Below are 18624 nucleotides of genomic sequence, written 5' to 3'. Positions count from 1 at the left end.
GAGGTCGGGAGGTCATCACTATCTACTCATGACCAGTCAGGAGTCGCTGCACATGAGCCTCGGCCTCATCAGAATACACTCAGCATCTGCTCTGCAGCCACACAGTTGTGAATAGATAAACACTTTTACTGAAGTATGGATTTTTAAGTACACAACAGGTTTATTATATTTTTGTAGACACATTTGTGTACATACAGTATCTCCCCTGCATGTTTGTGGCGCTGTCATTCTTTACAAATGAAGCAATTATTTTTCTCCCTCAGAAAATCTGTACTTGTTTGTCAAACTGACGCAAACAGCATTTTCTTATAAGTTCTGTCACCTCACAACAAGAAGGCTCCGGGTTCGAGTCCCGGCCGACTCGGGGCCTTTCTGTGTGGAGTTTGCATGTTCTTCCTGTACCTGCGTAGGTTCTCTCCGGGTTTCTCCCACAGTCCAAAGACATGCAGCTTAGGCTGAGTGGTGACTCCTAAATTGCCCATAGGAGTGAGTGTGTGTTTATGGGGTTGTTCTCTAAATGTCAGCCCTGTGATAGACTGGAGACCTGTCCAGGGTGTACCCTGCCTCTCTCCCAGTGTCAGCTATAATTGGCTCCCCACTACCCTCATGTGGATGAGCGCATATAATGGATGGATGGATAGATGAATAAACCTACCTACCTATATTTGACAGCCAAAACTATCTTGAGTAGTACATGTTGATACAGCTGTTTCAATAGTATGCCAGTTTTTTGTCTAAAGCAGCTGTTTGATTATTTGGGAAGCACTTCTCTATTTATTTATTTATTGTTTCAACATTTCCCCACTGAGGTAAATAAAGTGTTACTGTAGATAACAACGCTGATTGTGCTGTAGGTGGCACAGAATCAAGTTTGTGAATGTGGAGATCATAAAGGTTTTTTTAAAGTATAATTTATGACTTTCTTTGGATGGATTTTTGTGTTAAGAAAGAAAAGCATATGGCTTTTTCTGTGACATTGAGTCTGATCAGTATGTCAGAGCAGCAAATAGTATAGCGAACAACTTTTTCTATTCACAAGGCTGAGGGGGTTTTAGGAATAAGGATAACCCATGACACAGTGTGCAGTTCTTACAATCACTACACATTATGCAAAAATGATTGTGGTCCTCCATCCATTTTAATAGATTTTAATGAAAACATATTTTTTTCAGGACAGCATACATGGATTATCCCACTTAAACCATTGTCACTTACCAGCAATCCAAATATACCTATTTTGCTAATTAAAGGTAATACTAAATGGAGATTTGATGTTGGCAGAATTTCAGTGAAACTGAGTATTAATGCTTGAAGAGTGATGAAGCTGTTATGGTACAACTCCGTGGTTATCTGAAAATCACGCACATGGTGTAGCCCTTAATAAAACTGCAAAATGAGTTTACCACAGCAAATTTATTTCAACTTTGTTAGCAGTGCAGTTTTCCACCTGAATCTTAACACAGCAGGTTTTCATAGTGTTGATTTGAGTAAGTGCTATCTTAAGTTAAAGATCTGGTTTCAGTTATGTCAATGTGCAGATAATGAAATGAAAAAATAAGCTTGCACTAAAATGCATACTACACTTGTAAACTTCCCTAACATCAAATAAAGAGAACCATTTATGAAGTGTTGTGCTGTTTTGTTGATGCCTTTCACAACACCATAGAAAAAAATATATCAAAATTATGATAATGCAACATTGTACGCTCATCTGCACCATAAGTGATTTGTTACCTGAACTATCCCTGACCTAATGACTTCAGCACCAGCTGTTGCATAACTGACCAACTATAGATTAAAAACCATGCACAAAAACTAAGAATACATAATTTGCAAACAACTTTTTTGTACTGGTGCTAAGAAAGAAACTCTTCTTATTTGTAGTGACCTGTGGAGTAACTGATGACCTACAAATGGCTGCAACAAACGCGTTGAGCTCTCTATATTTATAATAAAATGAGGCACTTTAAAAAAGATTCAGCTGCATTGAGAGTCTAAATATTCATTCAATCATAAGTAGGATGAAAGGCAACAGAACTATGACCAGCAGACCTAGTGGTCTGTGTTGAGCACTGGAGGAGGGACTCTCCTTAGAGGGCAGCACTCTGGAGCTAGGGGGTCTGAGGACCAGCCTGCAGGGGTTCTGCACCTCCACTAAAGAGATCTGGACCTCACTGGGTGGGCTCAAACGTAACTGATCACGAACCTGTGGGGGAGAACAGTGACACAAGAGAGGTGATGTATAAAATGGCTCAGCTTTTGGACGGGCCTGTGCTGTTCATTTGAGTATACTCTGTGCTGAGTATGTTTTCAGTGTGCAACGCAAAGAAAGCTTTTTATCTATAATATATGTTAATTAATCTCACAAGGTCAAGAAGACTGCTGTTGAATCTGAAAATGCAATTTAGTGCAGAGTGGCCACAAACTGTTGAAAATGCTATCATGAAATAAGGTGGTTAGTGTGCAGACAGAAGAATGCCTTTTGTTTTAGGAAGAACGCAGTATGAAATGTATTGTGCAATATTTGATACCTATGAATGCTAAGGTCTTTTCCTGCCAGACATACAGTAGAGCCTGTTATCCTTCTCTGCAGCTGAAACACCTGGTTGGCAATGATGTGAAAATATACCTTTCAGTTACCCACCTATCATTTATCGGAGAAGGCATGCCTTTGATATAAAATAAACATCTTGCAGCTTACCCTCTCCACCTCCTCAAACACTCGCAGAAAGTTCCTTCGAAGGACATTAGCCAAGTCATTCTCAGTCCAGTTCCTCTGCAGGAGTTCCTGGATCAGGGCAGGATACTTTGACACATCCTCTAAACCCCGAGGAAAGCTGTTGGCAAGGGAAAAAAAGAAAGAAAGAAAGAAATTGATTAAAGAATTGCTTTTGCAAAGAAATCACTCAGTCTGATAGTTTTGGTATTGCTTTAGGCATTTCTTATTCTGAATAAGTAATTACAACAATAGACACTTCAAGCCCTTCAGCATTATTTGTTCTTTGATATTCCTGTTTGGAATTGACTGTGTCTGCGTGCAGGGAGTAAAACAGATTTGATGCCCACCATTGTGCAACAAATCGACTGCAGCACCCTCTGTTTTTAATGCCAGTCAGCAGTACACAGTTATTGATTTTTCCCATTTTTCAGTCTATTGACAGCTGAGGCAGCCAAATTGCTGATATCATGAGAGACTAACAAAAGCATTAAACTGATTTGGTTCAACAACAACTTCTGAAAAATGTTGTCTGGAGATTGTCAGAGACACATGTACCGTACTGGCACTGGAGCATTGTGTGTTTACTACGTGTAAGTTGGCGTTCAATTCCCACTCATTCCGGTAATAGGGTATGCACTAAAGCAACAGCAGCAATGTAAATTAGCTGTTTGCAAACATTATGTCCACTTACCTTCGACTTAGTGCTTCTAGTTACCTGTATGTTGCAATAAATATTTCTTACCTCTCAGCGCCGTCAAAGTCTCCTCCAATTCCTATTGACTGAGCTCCAATCACCTTTTTAATGTGATCAAAATGGTCTGTAAAACCGAAGTGGAATAATAAATCAAATACAAACTCCAGGTCTGCTACATAACAATAAATAAATAAATAGACACAAAATGGATGCCTCACCAGCCACATGAGAAATGTTAGCCTCATCCCTGCAGGAAATGAATTTGTTGTAGAAATTCACCATGATCAACCCTCGGCTCCTTTTCTGAAACACACAAGTGCCACACATAAAGAAGCAATATCAAGAAAAATAAACTATGAATAAAAATAATAGCGAGGTAGTTTTAATGTTGTGGCTGATAAGTTCAGTCTTTTTAACCTGCAACAACAGGTTGACGTACTGTGCATCCCTAAAGTACATTAACAAGCAAATCAAAAACTCATTTCGTCATGTTTTTCAGGGGGGTTATAAGTTTGCAAACGTGCCATTCTGATGTCGGCCAGAGAAATCATTTAAACAGGGGGCAAGATATTTTCAACAACCATTTGCTTTAACTCCTTGTGCACACTTTTATACTGAAATAATGTACATTGTACTGAGCCTGGCATTGTTTCCATTGCAGAAAAAAATACTTTAGGCAGTATGCTACTGCTAACCATACTGGAGATGGGATAAGCCAGATGTAATTATACTGTATCTCTTACTGGTATTTGTAGTTAAAAGAAACAGAGAACTAGATGGGGGCTAAAGGGGATTACACAAGTACAGTGTATAAAAGCTACACTGATACTATTGGTAGTTAGATGGTATTTGGCTTCAAAAAGCGTTAAGCAATACAATGAGAATTGGATTTCATGATCTTCAACTTCATGACAACCAAGATAAAGCAGTATGTCTGCTGTATGTCTTCCCCACACCACCAAGATAAATGTGTAGTTAAATTCTAGAGAATGGTGGGAAGTACACAGGAGCTTTGAGTCATAAAATTCCTGCAACATCTGTTTTTTTTAAAGGCTGACATTATGCTGGAGAAAAAAAACGCATGCTATTACCAGATGGTGTGTTTCATCTTAATGTGAGTCCTTATTTTATTTTGAAAACCCTGTACAACACGTTCAACTGACTGCCAACTAGAACAAACTAAAATGTACAAAGTACAGTTGATCTATTTTACATCTTTAAATGTTACCCAGTTTGTCAGTTTCAGGCACTTCATGTTAGTGCATGTTTGCTTATGTGTATGTTGAGGCTAGTGGGGAAAACTGGTGTGAAGTGAACATGTTCATGGAAATTATGGAACATATGGGACAATTACAACCCATCAATATGATGTTAACTCAACATCTTGACCTTGGAATATACCCATAGTATTTAGAATCAGTTATACTGACTGTTAGTAGACTAAAATAGAGTAACTATGTAATGGTTAAAATCTGTTCATGATTTTTTTTACCCTGACACATTAAGAAATTAACAGTGAAGGTATATTGTATTGCAGGTTCTTTGTCAGAGGTATAAATACAAGCTACAATTTAAATGAATGGATCTGTGACTTGATTGATAAGATTTAATTAAACAATAAGCATGCAATTAATCATTCAGTAATTGGCTTTCTCACCAGCTCATGCAGCAGCCAGTCGGGTACGTTGCGGCTGTGGTTACAGATGGTGTAGGAGGATGAATGGCTAAAAATAACAGGGGCCCTGGAATGGTTCAGCACAGCCCAGGCTGTGTCCCAAGAAGTGTGGGAGAGGTCCACTATCATTCCCAGCCTGTTCATCTCCTCCACCACGGCCTAAAAATACATTCCAAAAAAGTAGGTATTTACAGTTTAATGAGAGCAAAGGGGGTCACTTGACAGCAGGAAATGGTTACACATACACACACAAAGCGGGGCTGATCGATTTCCCAAACCTTCTCATCCAAAACAGGACGACAGTAAATGACTAACACTAACGTTATAGTTCACAAGGAAGACAAGGCAGAAAGAGACCCCTTTCTCCCACGATCATTCACACTATTTCATATCTCCTAATAAACTACCCTTTCTTTCCCACCAACGGTCGATCAGAGCGTCATTTCTTTATATTCCAGGTTTTCTTTCATGCTGCAGTTGAGAGGGCCAGCAGAATCGAAGACACATATGTGTCATTTATCACACCCCGTAAAGCATTTTTAATAACAAGTTTTTATGATAGAAGTATGTAGTTGTACATAGTAGTAGCAGTAGGAGTAGTCGTTGTGATAATAGCAGCAGTGTTTCTTGTTTGTTTGTTTTTCTAAGTCAAGTCCAAATACTGCACCTATGCTAGCAATATCGTAATGGATTAATGGATTGTGGTAAAGAAACTGGATCTTGTCATTAAAGTAGCTTAACACTGTTCATACTAAATGTTCTCTTGACAAGAGTCTGTTTACAGAGGACCTGTAGTAACTTACAAGTCCTCTAATTGCTGTTGTCCAGTATAATCAGTTTCTTTTGAAATGATAAACATTTTTATCTTCTGTAATTGATAAGGATTAAGCTTACCTTCCCAAAGTATGTTAGGCTGTGGTTGTCTCTTTGATAGACATTATAACGCTTTGAGGATGATTCAGCCCTGCAGTGGAAAAATAAAAGTACTGTCAAACCATGAGTCATAAAAGCCTCAGGCAGCATTATTAGAAATAATCTATGTCACTATGGCCATATTTTGGACATTGGAACTGGGCAGCTTCAGCTCATTCAGGTACATGCAGTGTAAAGTTTGGAAGGAAAAACAAAATGTAAAGATATTTGACCTATCCACTGAGTCAAACCTTTAACCAAACCTTTTCAGGCTGAAAGTGTCTTGGTATTCCATTTTCTGTATTTAGAAAAACTGCATGGCTATTGCTAGTCATTTAGTTCATTTCTAACTTAGCATCAGATGCTTCAGTAGTAAACACAGGTCTGAGTTTTTAAACATGCCTGTATTAAAGATAGAGGTCCTGTGTTGTCCTCTTCCTAGTACTGATAAGTGACCTTCACTCATACATAAAAAACTTCTGTTTAGTCTTTAAGGTATGTTGAATTTATGCAATTTATAGCACTTTATTTCAAATATACTATAGCATTGTGACTGATGCTGTTAAATACCAGGGTGTATTGCAGGTATGTGTTAGGGCCATGGAGCGAACCCCAAGTTGGTAAAACATCCGCAGCGCTGGCAGGCTGCTGTCAATAGAGTGTCCCCCTTCAATACTTAATAGACATGCTATCTTACGCCTCATCTCAGAATCCTTCAGTTCTGCAGTGACAGACACACACGTACAACACATACACACATAATCAAGCACATTAACTGTTCTAAGGTTGCACTGTCATTCATTCAGAAATAACATTCAGTACAAACCAGTGAAAAGTTTTGTTCCAAGCCACTAAATAAGCATTAATTTTCATTTTGTCAAAGAATTCACCATGTTCCACAGTTTATTCCATTTTTCACATAAAGTGAGAAATCTTTGGTAATTATGATCATTATAGTTGCCATTGTTTTATGGACTTTACATAAGACACATGGGGCTATGCACGTTCATGGCACACAGGGTTATGGCTGTGTTTTTATAGAAATCTCTACTAGAAACATCTAAATCATAATTAGACAAATGGCTGTTATTATTATTATTATTAACTCACTATTCTCATCTCTATAATATTTTTTTATATAAATCTAGCATGTAAGCATGTACTCCCATCTTGAGGTGTACTATACCCTGAGCAGATGTGACCAGCTCAAAGTCTGGGTATTCAGTGCACATGCGTCTGATCACATCTATTTGTTCCAGTGTCAGTCTCACTGCATCCTTGTCCTGGGCCCCACACAGCACATAGACTGAAAACATCTGACAAAGGGACAGGGATATCACACAACAGAACAGAAGAGACATTTAAGTGTCATTCTTAGGTTGACCTCTCTACAACATGAACTTAATAGATGCTGTCTCTTCTTGTTAATTAAAACCAGCATACGTGTAATCCCCATTTTAGAACAGAGCAGCACGAAAAGTGAAAGACTGATTAAACTACAATACCTGTGCCTGTACATGACCTGCTTGGAGACGGGTGATGTCAGTGGCCATTTTGCTGACATTATGAAGGTCAATTTGGGTCAGGTGATTGTTGTGTAGTATCTTCAGCTGGAGAGCTAGGTCATTATGTCTGGCAGATGAAGTGAGAGAGGAGGAGAGGGAAGTAGCCCAGACGGAATTAGCGTTTTAAATCAGATTAACGGTATTTCCATGAATGTAATTCATTTGCTGAAAGGACACAAAAATCCTTTACCCATCAATAAGAGGATATCTGGACATCAAGTCCTGTACTCTATCTCTGTCAGAATACCCATTTATGAAACCACACAGAGAGAAGAGCACCACCAGATGCCTAAGTGACCATGTCCAGAAGATGCTGGAAGCAACTGTTAATGTTTTCTGAGCAAGCATATTCTGAAGAGAGAAAACACACCAGTACACTGCAGATAATTGACAACAGAAGAAACACACAGCCGCACACAAAAAAGCCTTACAGTCTAGTTAACATTGACTGTTATGGACTTGAAATTGATTTTTGATGGAAACATTTCACGGCACAGATGCTTCTGGAATATTACCTTTTAGAAACAGTACACTGACAACTAGAAATAAACTGTGATAGTATCATTATAGAAGACCATAACTCTAATGAGATGCCCCAGCGAGATTCACTGTTAGGACAGAAACAGTAAGTCCACACAGAAAAATACTATTAAAACAACTTTAAGTGTTAACTCATTAATGAAAATGAATGAAGATGAAAATACCCACTGGACAGTAAACCAATAACTTCATCTCAATAACAATTTTTAACTATATAATAGAAACAAATTACACAGTAGACTTACCAGACAGGTCTGTTGCAAGCTACTTGCTGTAAACCTGCACACAATCAGAAGTTTCCAACTCTCTGCCCTGGACTGTAAAACAAACATATACACGACTGGCAGTGGTGCTGCATTCACACCCAGTCGATTAAAAAATAAAAGCCCATACACACTTTTGGATTCCTATGTGTTTTGTCAACAGAGGTTACTGTAGACTTCATACCTCAGTCATTACAATAGCAGATTGCTGTAGCCGATCCCACAGGTGCTAGCACTAGAAAAACATCCAACACTTTAAGTTTCATACATAAGCCACTTTCCTTGGAGTTTCGAACTCTGGAGTAGCACCTGAAAGCATCATTATCACTTAATGGATTTGTTGTTGCCATCTGCTGGTCAAATAAACAATGTAATAAATATCACAAACATGCTCAGGCTGGTCCGCCCTGAGATAGACTGGCGACCTGTCCAGGGTGTACCCCGCCTTCGCCTGATTGCCAGCTGGGATTGGCTCCAGCCCCCCCGCCGGGACCCAGTTTGGGACTGAGCGGTATAGAAGATGAATGAATGAATGAATGAATGAATAAATGAATGAATGAATGGTCGGGCTGGTCCAGACAGTTGTTTCTCGTGCAGTGTTGTAACAGTTTGGGGTGATGGTTACATTCTGGTCACAATGCTACCGTGTTTTTGTTTTGTAAAATGGATAGTTTGACAACACAAAATACGCAGGCCTACTAAACAGATTTTTAGACAACTTCACAAGGCGCAGCAAAAGTTAGCCAGAACAGTTAAACTGCCCAAAAATGACAGGCGAAAGCGAGGCTTATGAAGGCGAGAGAAGGTAAGTCGGTAGAAAATAAAAAATAAACCAAATGTTTAATTTTTCAGATGCGCATAATTAATAGTGCCTCTGTGGTTCAGGTACCATGACCGTGACACCAAAGCAAATGAAATCCATTTGTGATGTTCCATAACATTAGTTACAGTAGGCTACATGTTGTCAAGGCCAAGTGACCTGCAATTACTTTTACTTATGCAAGGTGCAGTTAAAGTGCAGAGAGATATGGCTCTGATGACCAATCTCAGCCTACTACACTGAAGTCACTGAGAACGGTGCTTTCAGGGAGCTGCAGCTGCAGGGGCCTGCTCAGACTAAGGAGTGATATCTGCCTCAAGAAAAAACTGGAGTTTGATAACTGAAGCAGAAAACAAAACCTGGCAGGAACACAATCTCAAGGTAAGACTTTATCTTTTATAGTTAATCAGCTATATAGGTTATTTTGTGGCCACTTAATTATATATAAACTGTCCCATTAGAATGTGATAAACAGTATTTGCATGAGTTGGATTCTTTAGTGTGATTACTTTCATTGCTACAATATAAGTAAGATATGGTGCATTCTGTAGGAAATTTTATTAAGATAAGATAAGATGCCTTTATGCCTTAGATTTTGTGTTACTTATTCACCTACTTTATATTTCATTTGTATTTTGTGGCATTCATGTGGACGGCAAAGTAAGAATTTCATTGTACAGGGAAACACACGTTTCCTAACTGTGCATATGACAAATAAACACTTTGACCTTTGACCTTTATTGCCATTGTATTCAGGATACAATGACATTACAATTGCTCATCACATCACTGTGAAAGAACATACATTCACTCAATCACACTACACTCGTAAAAACATTATAAAAATACATAAAAACCAGTAAACAATATATTATTGCACATATACATGTATGGATATTGCACATATATATTGCACATATAACAACAATATTTTTACAAAAAAGTATGCAGTTAGGTGTAAATAAGATAAACTAGAAGAGGGCAGCCCCTGATTTTCTGTGCTGTGTTGATCACCCTCTGTAGAGCCTTCTGGTCAGCCACTGTACAACCTGAGTACCACACTGTGATGCAGTATGTTAATATACTCTATACTGCACAGCGGTAAAAAGCCACCAGCAGGGTTCCACACAGGTTGTTTCTCCTCTCAGGAAGTGCAGACGCTGCTGAGCCCTCTATACAATGGCTGAGGTGTTCATTGACCTGGAGAGGTTGTCTGATATTTCAGTTCCCAGAAATTTAAACTTGTGAACTATTTCCACACAGTCTCCATTGATCAAGAGGGGTGAGTGGTTGGCTTTGCACTTTCTGAAGTCCAGGATCAGTTCTTGTGTTGAGTGTCAGGTTATTTGCAGAACACCACAGGATCAGTTTGTGTACCTCCTCTCGGTAGGAGACATTGCTATCTGATATTGAGGAAAACCCCAGTCCAAAGTTTATCCATATGAATTTTAGGTTGTCACTTATTGGTACCCAACCCTGGAGCCTGCCCGTGTCTCGGTTCACAGGAGTAGATACATTCAGGTACCACTCACCTGGAGCAGTACCTTGGTTAGATTACTTTGCTTTGCCTTAACAGGAATCACTCTTGGATACTGATATTGTGTACTGCAGCTTACAATCTGGCCTGAAGACCCCTGTCTTTACATTCTTTCAAACTTTGACTATGCTTCTGCTTAATGAGTTTGGGGTGGATTGTTGCAAATGTGAATGGGTCTAATGTTGACAGGAACCATCGGGGTGCCACAGCTGAATTTGAATTAATTTCAATGGGAAGATGTGAAGCCTGATTCTGTGGTCCACCCACTGAGATTTGGCCTTGTAGTATGTAATGAGGAGAGTGATTCACCTCTGATTGGAGCACCCTACTGCTTCAATGGAGTAATCACCACTGTGTTGATATTACTCTAGCAGTCCTCAGACTGTGAGGAGTGGACCCCCAGCTGACACAGTTTGAATTCAAATTAACCAAATCATTTAGTCATATTGTCGACCTTGGTGTGGAATGTGGCTGGCAATACCAGAGATAAAAATCCCTCATGTTAAACTGAGTTTTCACGGTAGGATTAAAGAGCTTGAGCCAAATTCTTTTTATTAGTGTAGCTGGCTGCTGTATTTTAAATAATTTGGTGTAGAAATGCAAAAGAAAAAACAAAAAACTGGCAACACTAGTTGACTTATTGGAAAGATCTTCTTTATTTTGTTCTTTATCAAATAAAGAAAATCCTTTCAAAAAGTCCAATACTGTTGCCAGTTTAATATCTATAATGCTGCTGCTTGAGCACAATGTTGAATGGTGAAGTAGCAAAAGCACAGTTCATGTGGTGGAATATATGGGCACAGGGTAAAGCTACCATCAGCTGAACCACTTCAGAAAAGTCATTTTTGGAATAATGATGCTTTTCTTAAAACTCAGACATACAGTAGCTTCACAGAGAATCACTCTAAATGAGTCTGAGACAAAGACTACAGTACCCAGTTAACAAATGCCACTGGCCTCAGGTATTTTTATTTTTTTTATTTTTAAATCACATCTACCAGACAAAATTAATTGTGCTGCTTTTAACAATAACTTCTAAAAACTGCATTTTTGGATGGCTGCAGAATCACACGCCAAGAAAAGACTGGAATTTACATGCAGAAACCTAAAAGGTAATTAATATCTTAATGTAAATGGTGGGATATTTAACAAACCTGCTGTGCTTTCTTTTCAGTCATTATATTGAACACAGTGGAAAGGGGGATCCCATCATACCGTTCATACCAGATGTCCATCACTCTGTCAGTGCTGAGGAGATGACTAAATCATTTTAATATGCAACACAGGAGCACTGCACAATAACACTCAGCATGTTTTCCCTTCTGAACACCCAGAGCAGTATTAAACACAGTAAAAATGCATATTCTTCATACAGTACACATTTTTCCTGAGGAGTCAGAGGTCAAAGTATGACTGGCCCACGTTTTACTGGACATTACTGAAACAGAACAAATCTAACCTTTACTGGTGTGGGCACACTGTAAGCATCAGTGGACTGTGCATGTGTGTAAACGTTTCTGCATGACATTTTTGCTTTACAAATCTAGCTTTCACAAATATCAATCACTAAGTATAGCCTGTCCTGTTTTTGCATCAACACCTTTTAAAAGAGACTTCCTTATATTTCACATTCTTTAAGCTAATTTCATCTGAGGTTCACATAATTGCAAGGGGGAGGTTAATGATTATAAAAGGGTATAATCTTTGCACTTGAAAGCAGGAGAAAAACATGTCAGTATGCTATCATTCAGATTTCCATTTAGACGACCCAAAAAATAGCGCCTGCAGCTCCCACTTGCTTATTGTAAATATTGTTTTACAAGACCATAAATGCCTGTCAAATATACCAAAAAACGGCAACCTTGAGCAAAATATCTTTATTTCTGCATGTGACGTTGGAGCTTTGTTGTCCACCAGAGGGCAGCAACACCCAGAACAAATCCTTGCTGGTTTGCTTCACCTTTGTAAGCCCATCCTTCATGTGAGAATATAAATCAAATACCTATATACAGTAATACACAAAGTGGATAGCTACATAAATAAATGCATTAACAATTTAAAAAGCTTGAAAAAAAGTCCTTAAAGCAGATGTGCCTCACATGCAATTTACATTCTATTATGCAGCTACCACAAGTTTTACATTTCCCTTCTTAGTATCCACTGAGTCATTGGATGATGTTTTTTTCTCTGTCTCTCTCTAAATGAGCTTTATATAGTCTACAGTGTGTCCTCATTTTCTGTCAGAGCTTTTGCAAGAATGCACATTTTGGTTTTCAAACTTCTCATTTCTTTTGTCCTGGATTCTGGCAAACCCCGTAGTTAGTGTTCATTATCTGCTCTTACAGCTTTGACTTCAGCACAGCAATTACATCCTCAGCTGCGCTGATTAATCCAACATGGAGGCATTTCACGAAATGGTTTTGAAAAGACATTTCCAGACACTTACCAGGGAGTAGCTGTGGCACGGCTTGTTTATGCAGATATACCACAGCCAGTCACATTGCAATAAGATGTTTTCAGTGGCTGCTTAAGTGTTCTCTTAACCTCTAGTGTGCACTGTATGGGAAACAATGCACTGTTTGGAAAGTGATTAATTTAATCCATTTTACTTCTGATGTAAAATTGAGGTCTGCCTGATGTCATGTTTGGGTAATGGACATTTCTCTATTGTTGAACATATTCCCACTGTGGCCATCTGTTGCAATATGTCTCCACTGCTCTCTGCTTAACTGCTTAACCTTCCATTCTCTCCTGGCAATCACATAATCAATCACTGTCCCATTACTTGACAAGGCAGACAAAGAGAGTGTATGAGTGAGAAAAACCTTTTGGCCTGTCTCAACAAGCAAGAGGAATGTCGACTTCAGAGGGCTAACACAGGCAGAAAACATAGGCCCAGTAAATATTCAATTTAAAGGATTCCCAGATAAGGAGAGTTGAAAAATTGAGGCAGCACCCATTCTTCTAGATAAGAGAAGACGGAGCCATCTGGAGGCTGGGAGATAGCGAACTCCCACGCCATCCCAGAGACCTCACTCTCATATGCTGCTGCAGCAGAGAAGGAAAGAATAGAGTGCCAACACTTTCATTATGTTAACTTCAAAATGAATTTATTCACATTCAGTGCATGTAGTTATTGGCTTTGGTAAACAGAAAGTTCCTGTAGTGTTAGCCATAATAGATACCTACTACCGGTTAGTTTTAACACAACATTGTCCTCAATGATTTAATTGATGTAACAGCTTAATAAATATTTGTTAAGATGCTCCTATTTAATCAGTAAAAATAATGTGTAGTGTAATATAGTGGGGTGTCTCTGTATTAACATTTTGAAGTAGTGTTCATGTAAGATCCAATTTGTTCTTAAACAGTAACTCATTCTACAGATACTGTATCTCTATACCTGCTACAGTACCAGCTGGCACAAGAAAAATAAGTGCATTATCCAACCTATATACTCAGTGGAGTATATAATCCATGTCTAACCAAAATCCTTCTTTGACTTGAATATCTCCTTCAAGAATACTGATACAGGTCATTTGATTAGTAGTGAAAGCATCTTTATCTTTTCTCCTATAACTAGTCTGTTCTATGGAAAGAGCAGGTGTTGCAAATACTGTGTGCACTCAGATACATAGAGTACATTTTAACACAAATAGAGCATTTTAATCCTGGGCCTGCATCTCCTCCAAATCCACCTTGACTGCATCTTTGAAAACAAACATTAGTGGCAAAATGGACTCTCAGCTTGTAAATAACCTTGCCCACATTCTTATAATGCACTTTGTAGACTCCTCCACCATGCTATTTTGTGCCAGCCACATTGGATTTAGCTTTGGAATATTGCTTTTGTCAGTGTCTTTTATCTGTTTTCTCACTCAGGTGCACTGTGGTGTTATCCCTAGTTACCACTCTGCATTTTGTAATTGGCCCAGAATTCTTAATGTTTGATAATAGATGCAGGTCAATTTGAGATTAACTTGTACGGGCAGTATTTCTTTGAACTGACTGTCCTATAGGCTCTTGGGTGAAAGCTGTTAACTCTGTGATAACAACGACCCGAGGTGATAACCTTTCAGCAGTCTCTGGACACGCAGTTTGCTACATATTTGCTGTATTGCTGTCACAGCATTTCTTATTCAACCTTGGGTGCTCTGTTGTGCTCTGACTCATTTAATGGGATCGAGAGTGAGGTTAATCATTATGTTCTCCATAGGCTGTCGAAAAGCTGGCCACTATATGAAATAGTACAAGCTATATTCCTTCGAAAGATAAATTTGAACGCAAAGTGAACTCTGTCTTTTTTTCTCTCTTTTTCTCTGTAAGTGAGTTATCGCCTCAGTTCGGAGTCACTCTGATTCATTTACTTTTAGAGGCCGATATCTGCGTTTACAGATTTTCATTAAGATCAACAGTAAAAGCTTCAGACAAGGTTCCACTTGTCTAAGTTATTATCCCCAGAAGGCATGTGTAATTAAGTGGAAAAAGTTCGTAAGTAGTTGAATACAATGATACTTTTTAAATGTCTTGTTTAGGGCAACTTGGGTGCCTTTTTGCAACTTAAATTGTAGCTATATGGTGTGAGAGTGCAGAGAGATGATGTATAAATGATGTCAAGTGGAGAAAGTCTGCGGCCATTTTGTTTATGTCAGTGAACTACAAGAGCCTAATGTTAAAGTGAAAACTTGGCTTTTTTTAAACCACATTGTTCAGCATATTAGTTTGTTTGACAAATGGTAGAGACTGTAGTCTACAATAGATACAGTGGGTGAGTAGGCCTAGGCTGAAAAGGGAAGGAGTGGTTTGTGCTGCCTTGGTTCAGTGTAGTGCGAACCTCTATCAAGCCTAGTTTTAATCCTTTTCTCTACTGTGTTGTGTGATGTTATGTTGTTATCTTAATGATAATCTTTGCCTGTATTTCTGCCCTAGGCATTTCTGTCAGGCTGGCTTGGTTTGGGAGCTGTGCCTTATCAACAGCTTTGCCATTAAATCAGCTTTTTCTACAGACAAATTTCACTGTCGCTATTCTTATCAAAGGATCAGCACACTGATTTTCTGTTCAATCACAGCTTTGAAAATTCACTGATGTGTGAATAAGAAAGATGACATACAAAACAAAATTTCTATTGGAACAAAAGAATTTATTTAATTTTATTTTCATGAGATTTAATAATCAGACAAATGAAATTGGTATGTTTTGCATTTGTTATGTCTGTGGCTTTAAGCTGTTTATATTTTATGTTCTTGGGTCTACCTTGTGAATTTTTAAAGGCTACACTTAAGATCATAGAGGAATAGAGATGATTGTGACATGATGCTACTAAATGATTTTGTCCACAGGCTGTAGATAGTTTACTGCAACCAGGAATCTGAAGCCTGTGCAATCCATGGCTTTTTCTTTTGTCAGTGTAAAATGGTATATGAACCTGTTAAAGATTTTATAGCACGCTAGCACACTTCATCACAGTTTTGTGGATGTGAGAGACCATGTTGGGCGTGTTGAAAATCACCTCCCATAAATGCTATGTGTACACAGAGGCAAGCTTTTAGGTTCCAGTCAAACTGACCTCTGGAGGCTGGAATTGCTACTCAGTTCTTCTGAGAAAGCATTGTTCTGTCTGAGTGAGTGTTCTGATTGTCTCAGCATTGTGCTTGAGTGGAGGGCAGCGCCGAATGAACTCCTCTGAATCAGTCCTCTCCACTGTTTGACGCTGGCTCAGCCAGTCATTGAGGAGGGAGGACTGAGACTCCTTCCCCCAAACATACTCTCTTACAGTGTGTGAAACTGCTGTATGACAAAGGTCCGAGAGGTCTCTTGCATGCTGTCTGCGAGGCAGATTCGACACCGTCTTTCTCCTCCCACAATGCACTAAGGGTCTCCGGAGGTTGATAGCCTGGTTCCTGGGGATCCAGTGGGTCTTTGGAAAGAAGGATGCTGATGGAGGGCACAGTCCTGCGCACTGTCATCTCAGATGTCCCCTCTTCACTACTCTCCCACACCTCTTTCACCACCTTGTACTGCAGTTTGGTCAGCTGGTGCAGAGAGCCCACTTTTCGTTTCATGATCTCAGCACAGGTGATTGTCTTTGTGACTGCACGACCTGACCCTGTGAAGACCACCTGCCTCAGCCCACCACTACTCACATCTCCCCCACTTACAGCCTTTTCTCCCTGCATCCGTGCCATGGCAAATCCCATTAAGTTACGGATTTTACTTCCTTCCTTCACACGCATCTCCAGCACCCCAGCGGCCAGTCCTGGAAAGGGACAGGGACTGTCCTCCTCAGTCCGACAGACTTTCTTGAACCCTTCCTGCCCTAGTTTGAGTGCACGGGGAGGGACCAGTAGTGGTGCTGACTTTAGCGGGCTGGAAACATTGGCTGATGCTTGCTGGCCCGCATTGCTGTAAGTTTGACCCTGGAAGACCGGGAACGTCCCCAGGATTATCCCATTCTCCATTTTGACCAGTCCGTTTGAGTCAAGCCCTGGGTGGGGCCTGACAGCATCTTTGGTAAAGCACTGGTTCTGGCCAGTGACCACTCCACACCCTGGGAACATTTCTGCTGTCCTCAGTGTTCCACTGCAGTGTTAGTCCAGACACACGTTCTTCCCACATGGAAAACAGCTCAGCATCATTTTCTTATGTATATGGCACCTTTCTCTCCCTGCAGTCAACAGATGTAAAGTTTCAAGACTTCATATAAGAAATATTACTTGCTCCCAAAGAGCAATATCAGTGAAGTCTTTAATGCTTTCTTTCTGAGAAAAAGCTGGAGAAATAAGATAAACGCTGGTGAATTAAGAGCACTGCCTGGACCATTGAAGATGTTCTTTAAAGAGCATCTCAATTTCATACCACAAATGACTTTTTGGAAAGTGCTCTGGAAATAGATTAAAAAATAATAATTACAAAACTAAATGATCCTCCTTCCTCTGTTTGCATACATTTCATAGGATGCTTTTATCTTTAACAGCTGCAAATGATATGGAGGAAGGATATGGACTTTCTTGATTCTTCTTTAACAAAACTTTTCTATAGAGAAACAAAAAGCTCAAAAGTAAGACTCCACCTTTTTCTTAGTGATCCGGTCCAGTGCTCTTGATTTTGATCTGCTGATTGTGGCGCCTTCAACTCAAAACTGGCCTCTTGGTCTGTCCAGCTGTTAAGTTCCACCTCCTGTTTTGGACTCCTGGATGTTTTACTCCAGCGTGAGTAGGTGTACGCTTTCTCTCCTTGTGCTTATCTTGGCATCCACTGTAGAGGCTGGGGTTGCATGAAGGTCTGCACCTATGGTGTCCTCCCTAGAGCTCTGTCTGGTCTCCAGTGATGCTCTGGGAAGCCTGTTCTGTTCCCCACCAAGAGACATAAGGGACAGGAGCTGCCTCACAAATGCTCATAGGAGGAGTGTCTGTGTGGTTGAGGGGGAGCATGAGGGAAAGGGGAGACAGCCCTCTTAAAGGCACAGGTCTTTTCATCTTTTAGATGAACCACCCTCCCCTCCACAACTGAAGCCTGCCATCTGAGGAAAAAAGCAGAGGGTAGGGCTACTGTGTCCCTTTAAAACTGAGAACGTAGATCCCCAGCAACTTTGTCAATCTCTTTAGAGGACGTTCCAGTGTTCAATGTACATGACTGATTAAACCTGAGTTCTGAAATAGAGACTCACTGAACCTTTAAAAATGCATTTTCAGCTACGAAACAATGAATTAAATTAGCTCTGTTATAATTGAAAACATCCTTCAAAGAGCCACTGAAAGTCAGCAGCATTAAATTGCACTGTACTTAGCCTTTATCCCATTAGATGTTTGTTACCATTACAATTTACATAATGCAGCATTAATAGCTTCATTGTTGAGGCAATCAAGTGGCGCGGTAAGAATGCCAGTCTCTTAACGCTT

The 18624-nt window shown here is 39.6% G+C and overlaps 2 protein-coding genes across 3 annotated transcripts; both read right to left on the bottom strand.

Moving 5' to 3' along the window:
- Positions 1 to 519: 519 nt before the first annotated feature.
- dpep2 (dipeptidase 2) lies at positions 520 to 8429 on the bottom strand. 2 transcript variants are annotated; one of them, XM_020592446.1, is made up of 12 exons: positions 8351 to 8429; positions 7756 to 7916; positions 7506 to 7632; positions 7187 to 7316; positions 6571 to 6721; positions 5983 to 6052; positions 5071 to 5247; positions 3632 to 3716; positions 3462 to 3537; positions 2702 to 2837; positions 2532 to 2602; positions 2102 to 2206 (listed from the first exon to the last, which is right to left on the bottom strand). In XM_020592446.1, the coding sequence occupies exons 2-12, from the start codon at positions 7911 to 7913 to the stop codon at positions 2185 to 2187; spliced, it is 1203 nt and encodes a 400-aa protein (XP_020448102.1). In that variant the 5' UTR covers positions 7914 to 7916; positions 8351 to 8429; the 3' UTR covers positions 2102 to 2184. The 2 variants fall into 2 exon arrangements, with proteins under 2 accessions (XP_020448101.1, XP_020448102.1); XM_020592445.1 differs by lacking the exon at positions 2532 to 2602 and having other exon boundaries at positions 520 to 2206.
- A 7503-nt stretch (positions 8430 to 15932) lies between these two features.
- Positions 15933 to 18101, bottom strand: LOC109955868 (uncharacterized). The gene is made up of 2 exons (XM_020592432.1): positions 17796 to 18101; positions 15933 to 17390 (listed from the first exon to the last, which is right to left on the bottom strand). Exon 2 carries the CDS (start codon positions 17281 to 17283, stop codon positions 16450 to 16452), a length of 834 nt encoding a protein of 277 aa, XP_020448088.1. The 5' UTR covers positions 17284 to 17390; positions 17796 to 18101; the 3' UTR covers positions 15933 to 16449.
- Positions 18102 to 18624: the final 523 nt, after the last annotated feature.

The sequence above is a fragment of the Monopterus albus genome, unplaced genomic scaffold, assembly GCF_001952655.1.
Source record: "Monopterus albus unplaced genomic scaffold, M_albus_1.0 scaffold17.1, whole genome shotgun sequence".
NCBI lineage: Eukaryota > Metazoa > Chordata > Actinopteri > Synbranchiformes > Synbranchidae > Monopterus > Monopterus albus.
The sequence above is the reverse complement of the archived record's forward strand: the minus strand, read 5'-3'. Positions and strand labels throughout refer to the sequence as shown.

What these genes read in the sequence shown, in the direction of transcription:
- dpep2 (XM_020592445.1), bottom strand. Translation starts at nt 7,913, where the DNA reads ATGCTTGCTCAGAAAACATTAACAGTTGCTTCCAGCATCTTCTGGACA. An exon ending in AGATATCCTCTTATTGATGG is followed by an intron (nt 7,633 to 7,755) that starts GTAAAGGATTTT and finishes TTCATCTGCCAG; the next exon opens with ACATAATGACCTAGCTCTCC. An exon ending in GCTGGTCACATCTGCTCAGG is followed by an intron (nt 6,722 to 7,186) that starts GTATAGTACACC and finishes CTGTCACTGCAG; the next exon opens with AACTGAAGGATTCTGAGATG.
- LOC109955868 (XM_020592432.1), bottom strand. Translation starts at nt 17,283, where the DNA reads ATGTTCCCAGGGTGTGGAGTGGTCACTGGCCAGAACCAGTGCTTTACC.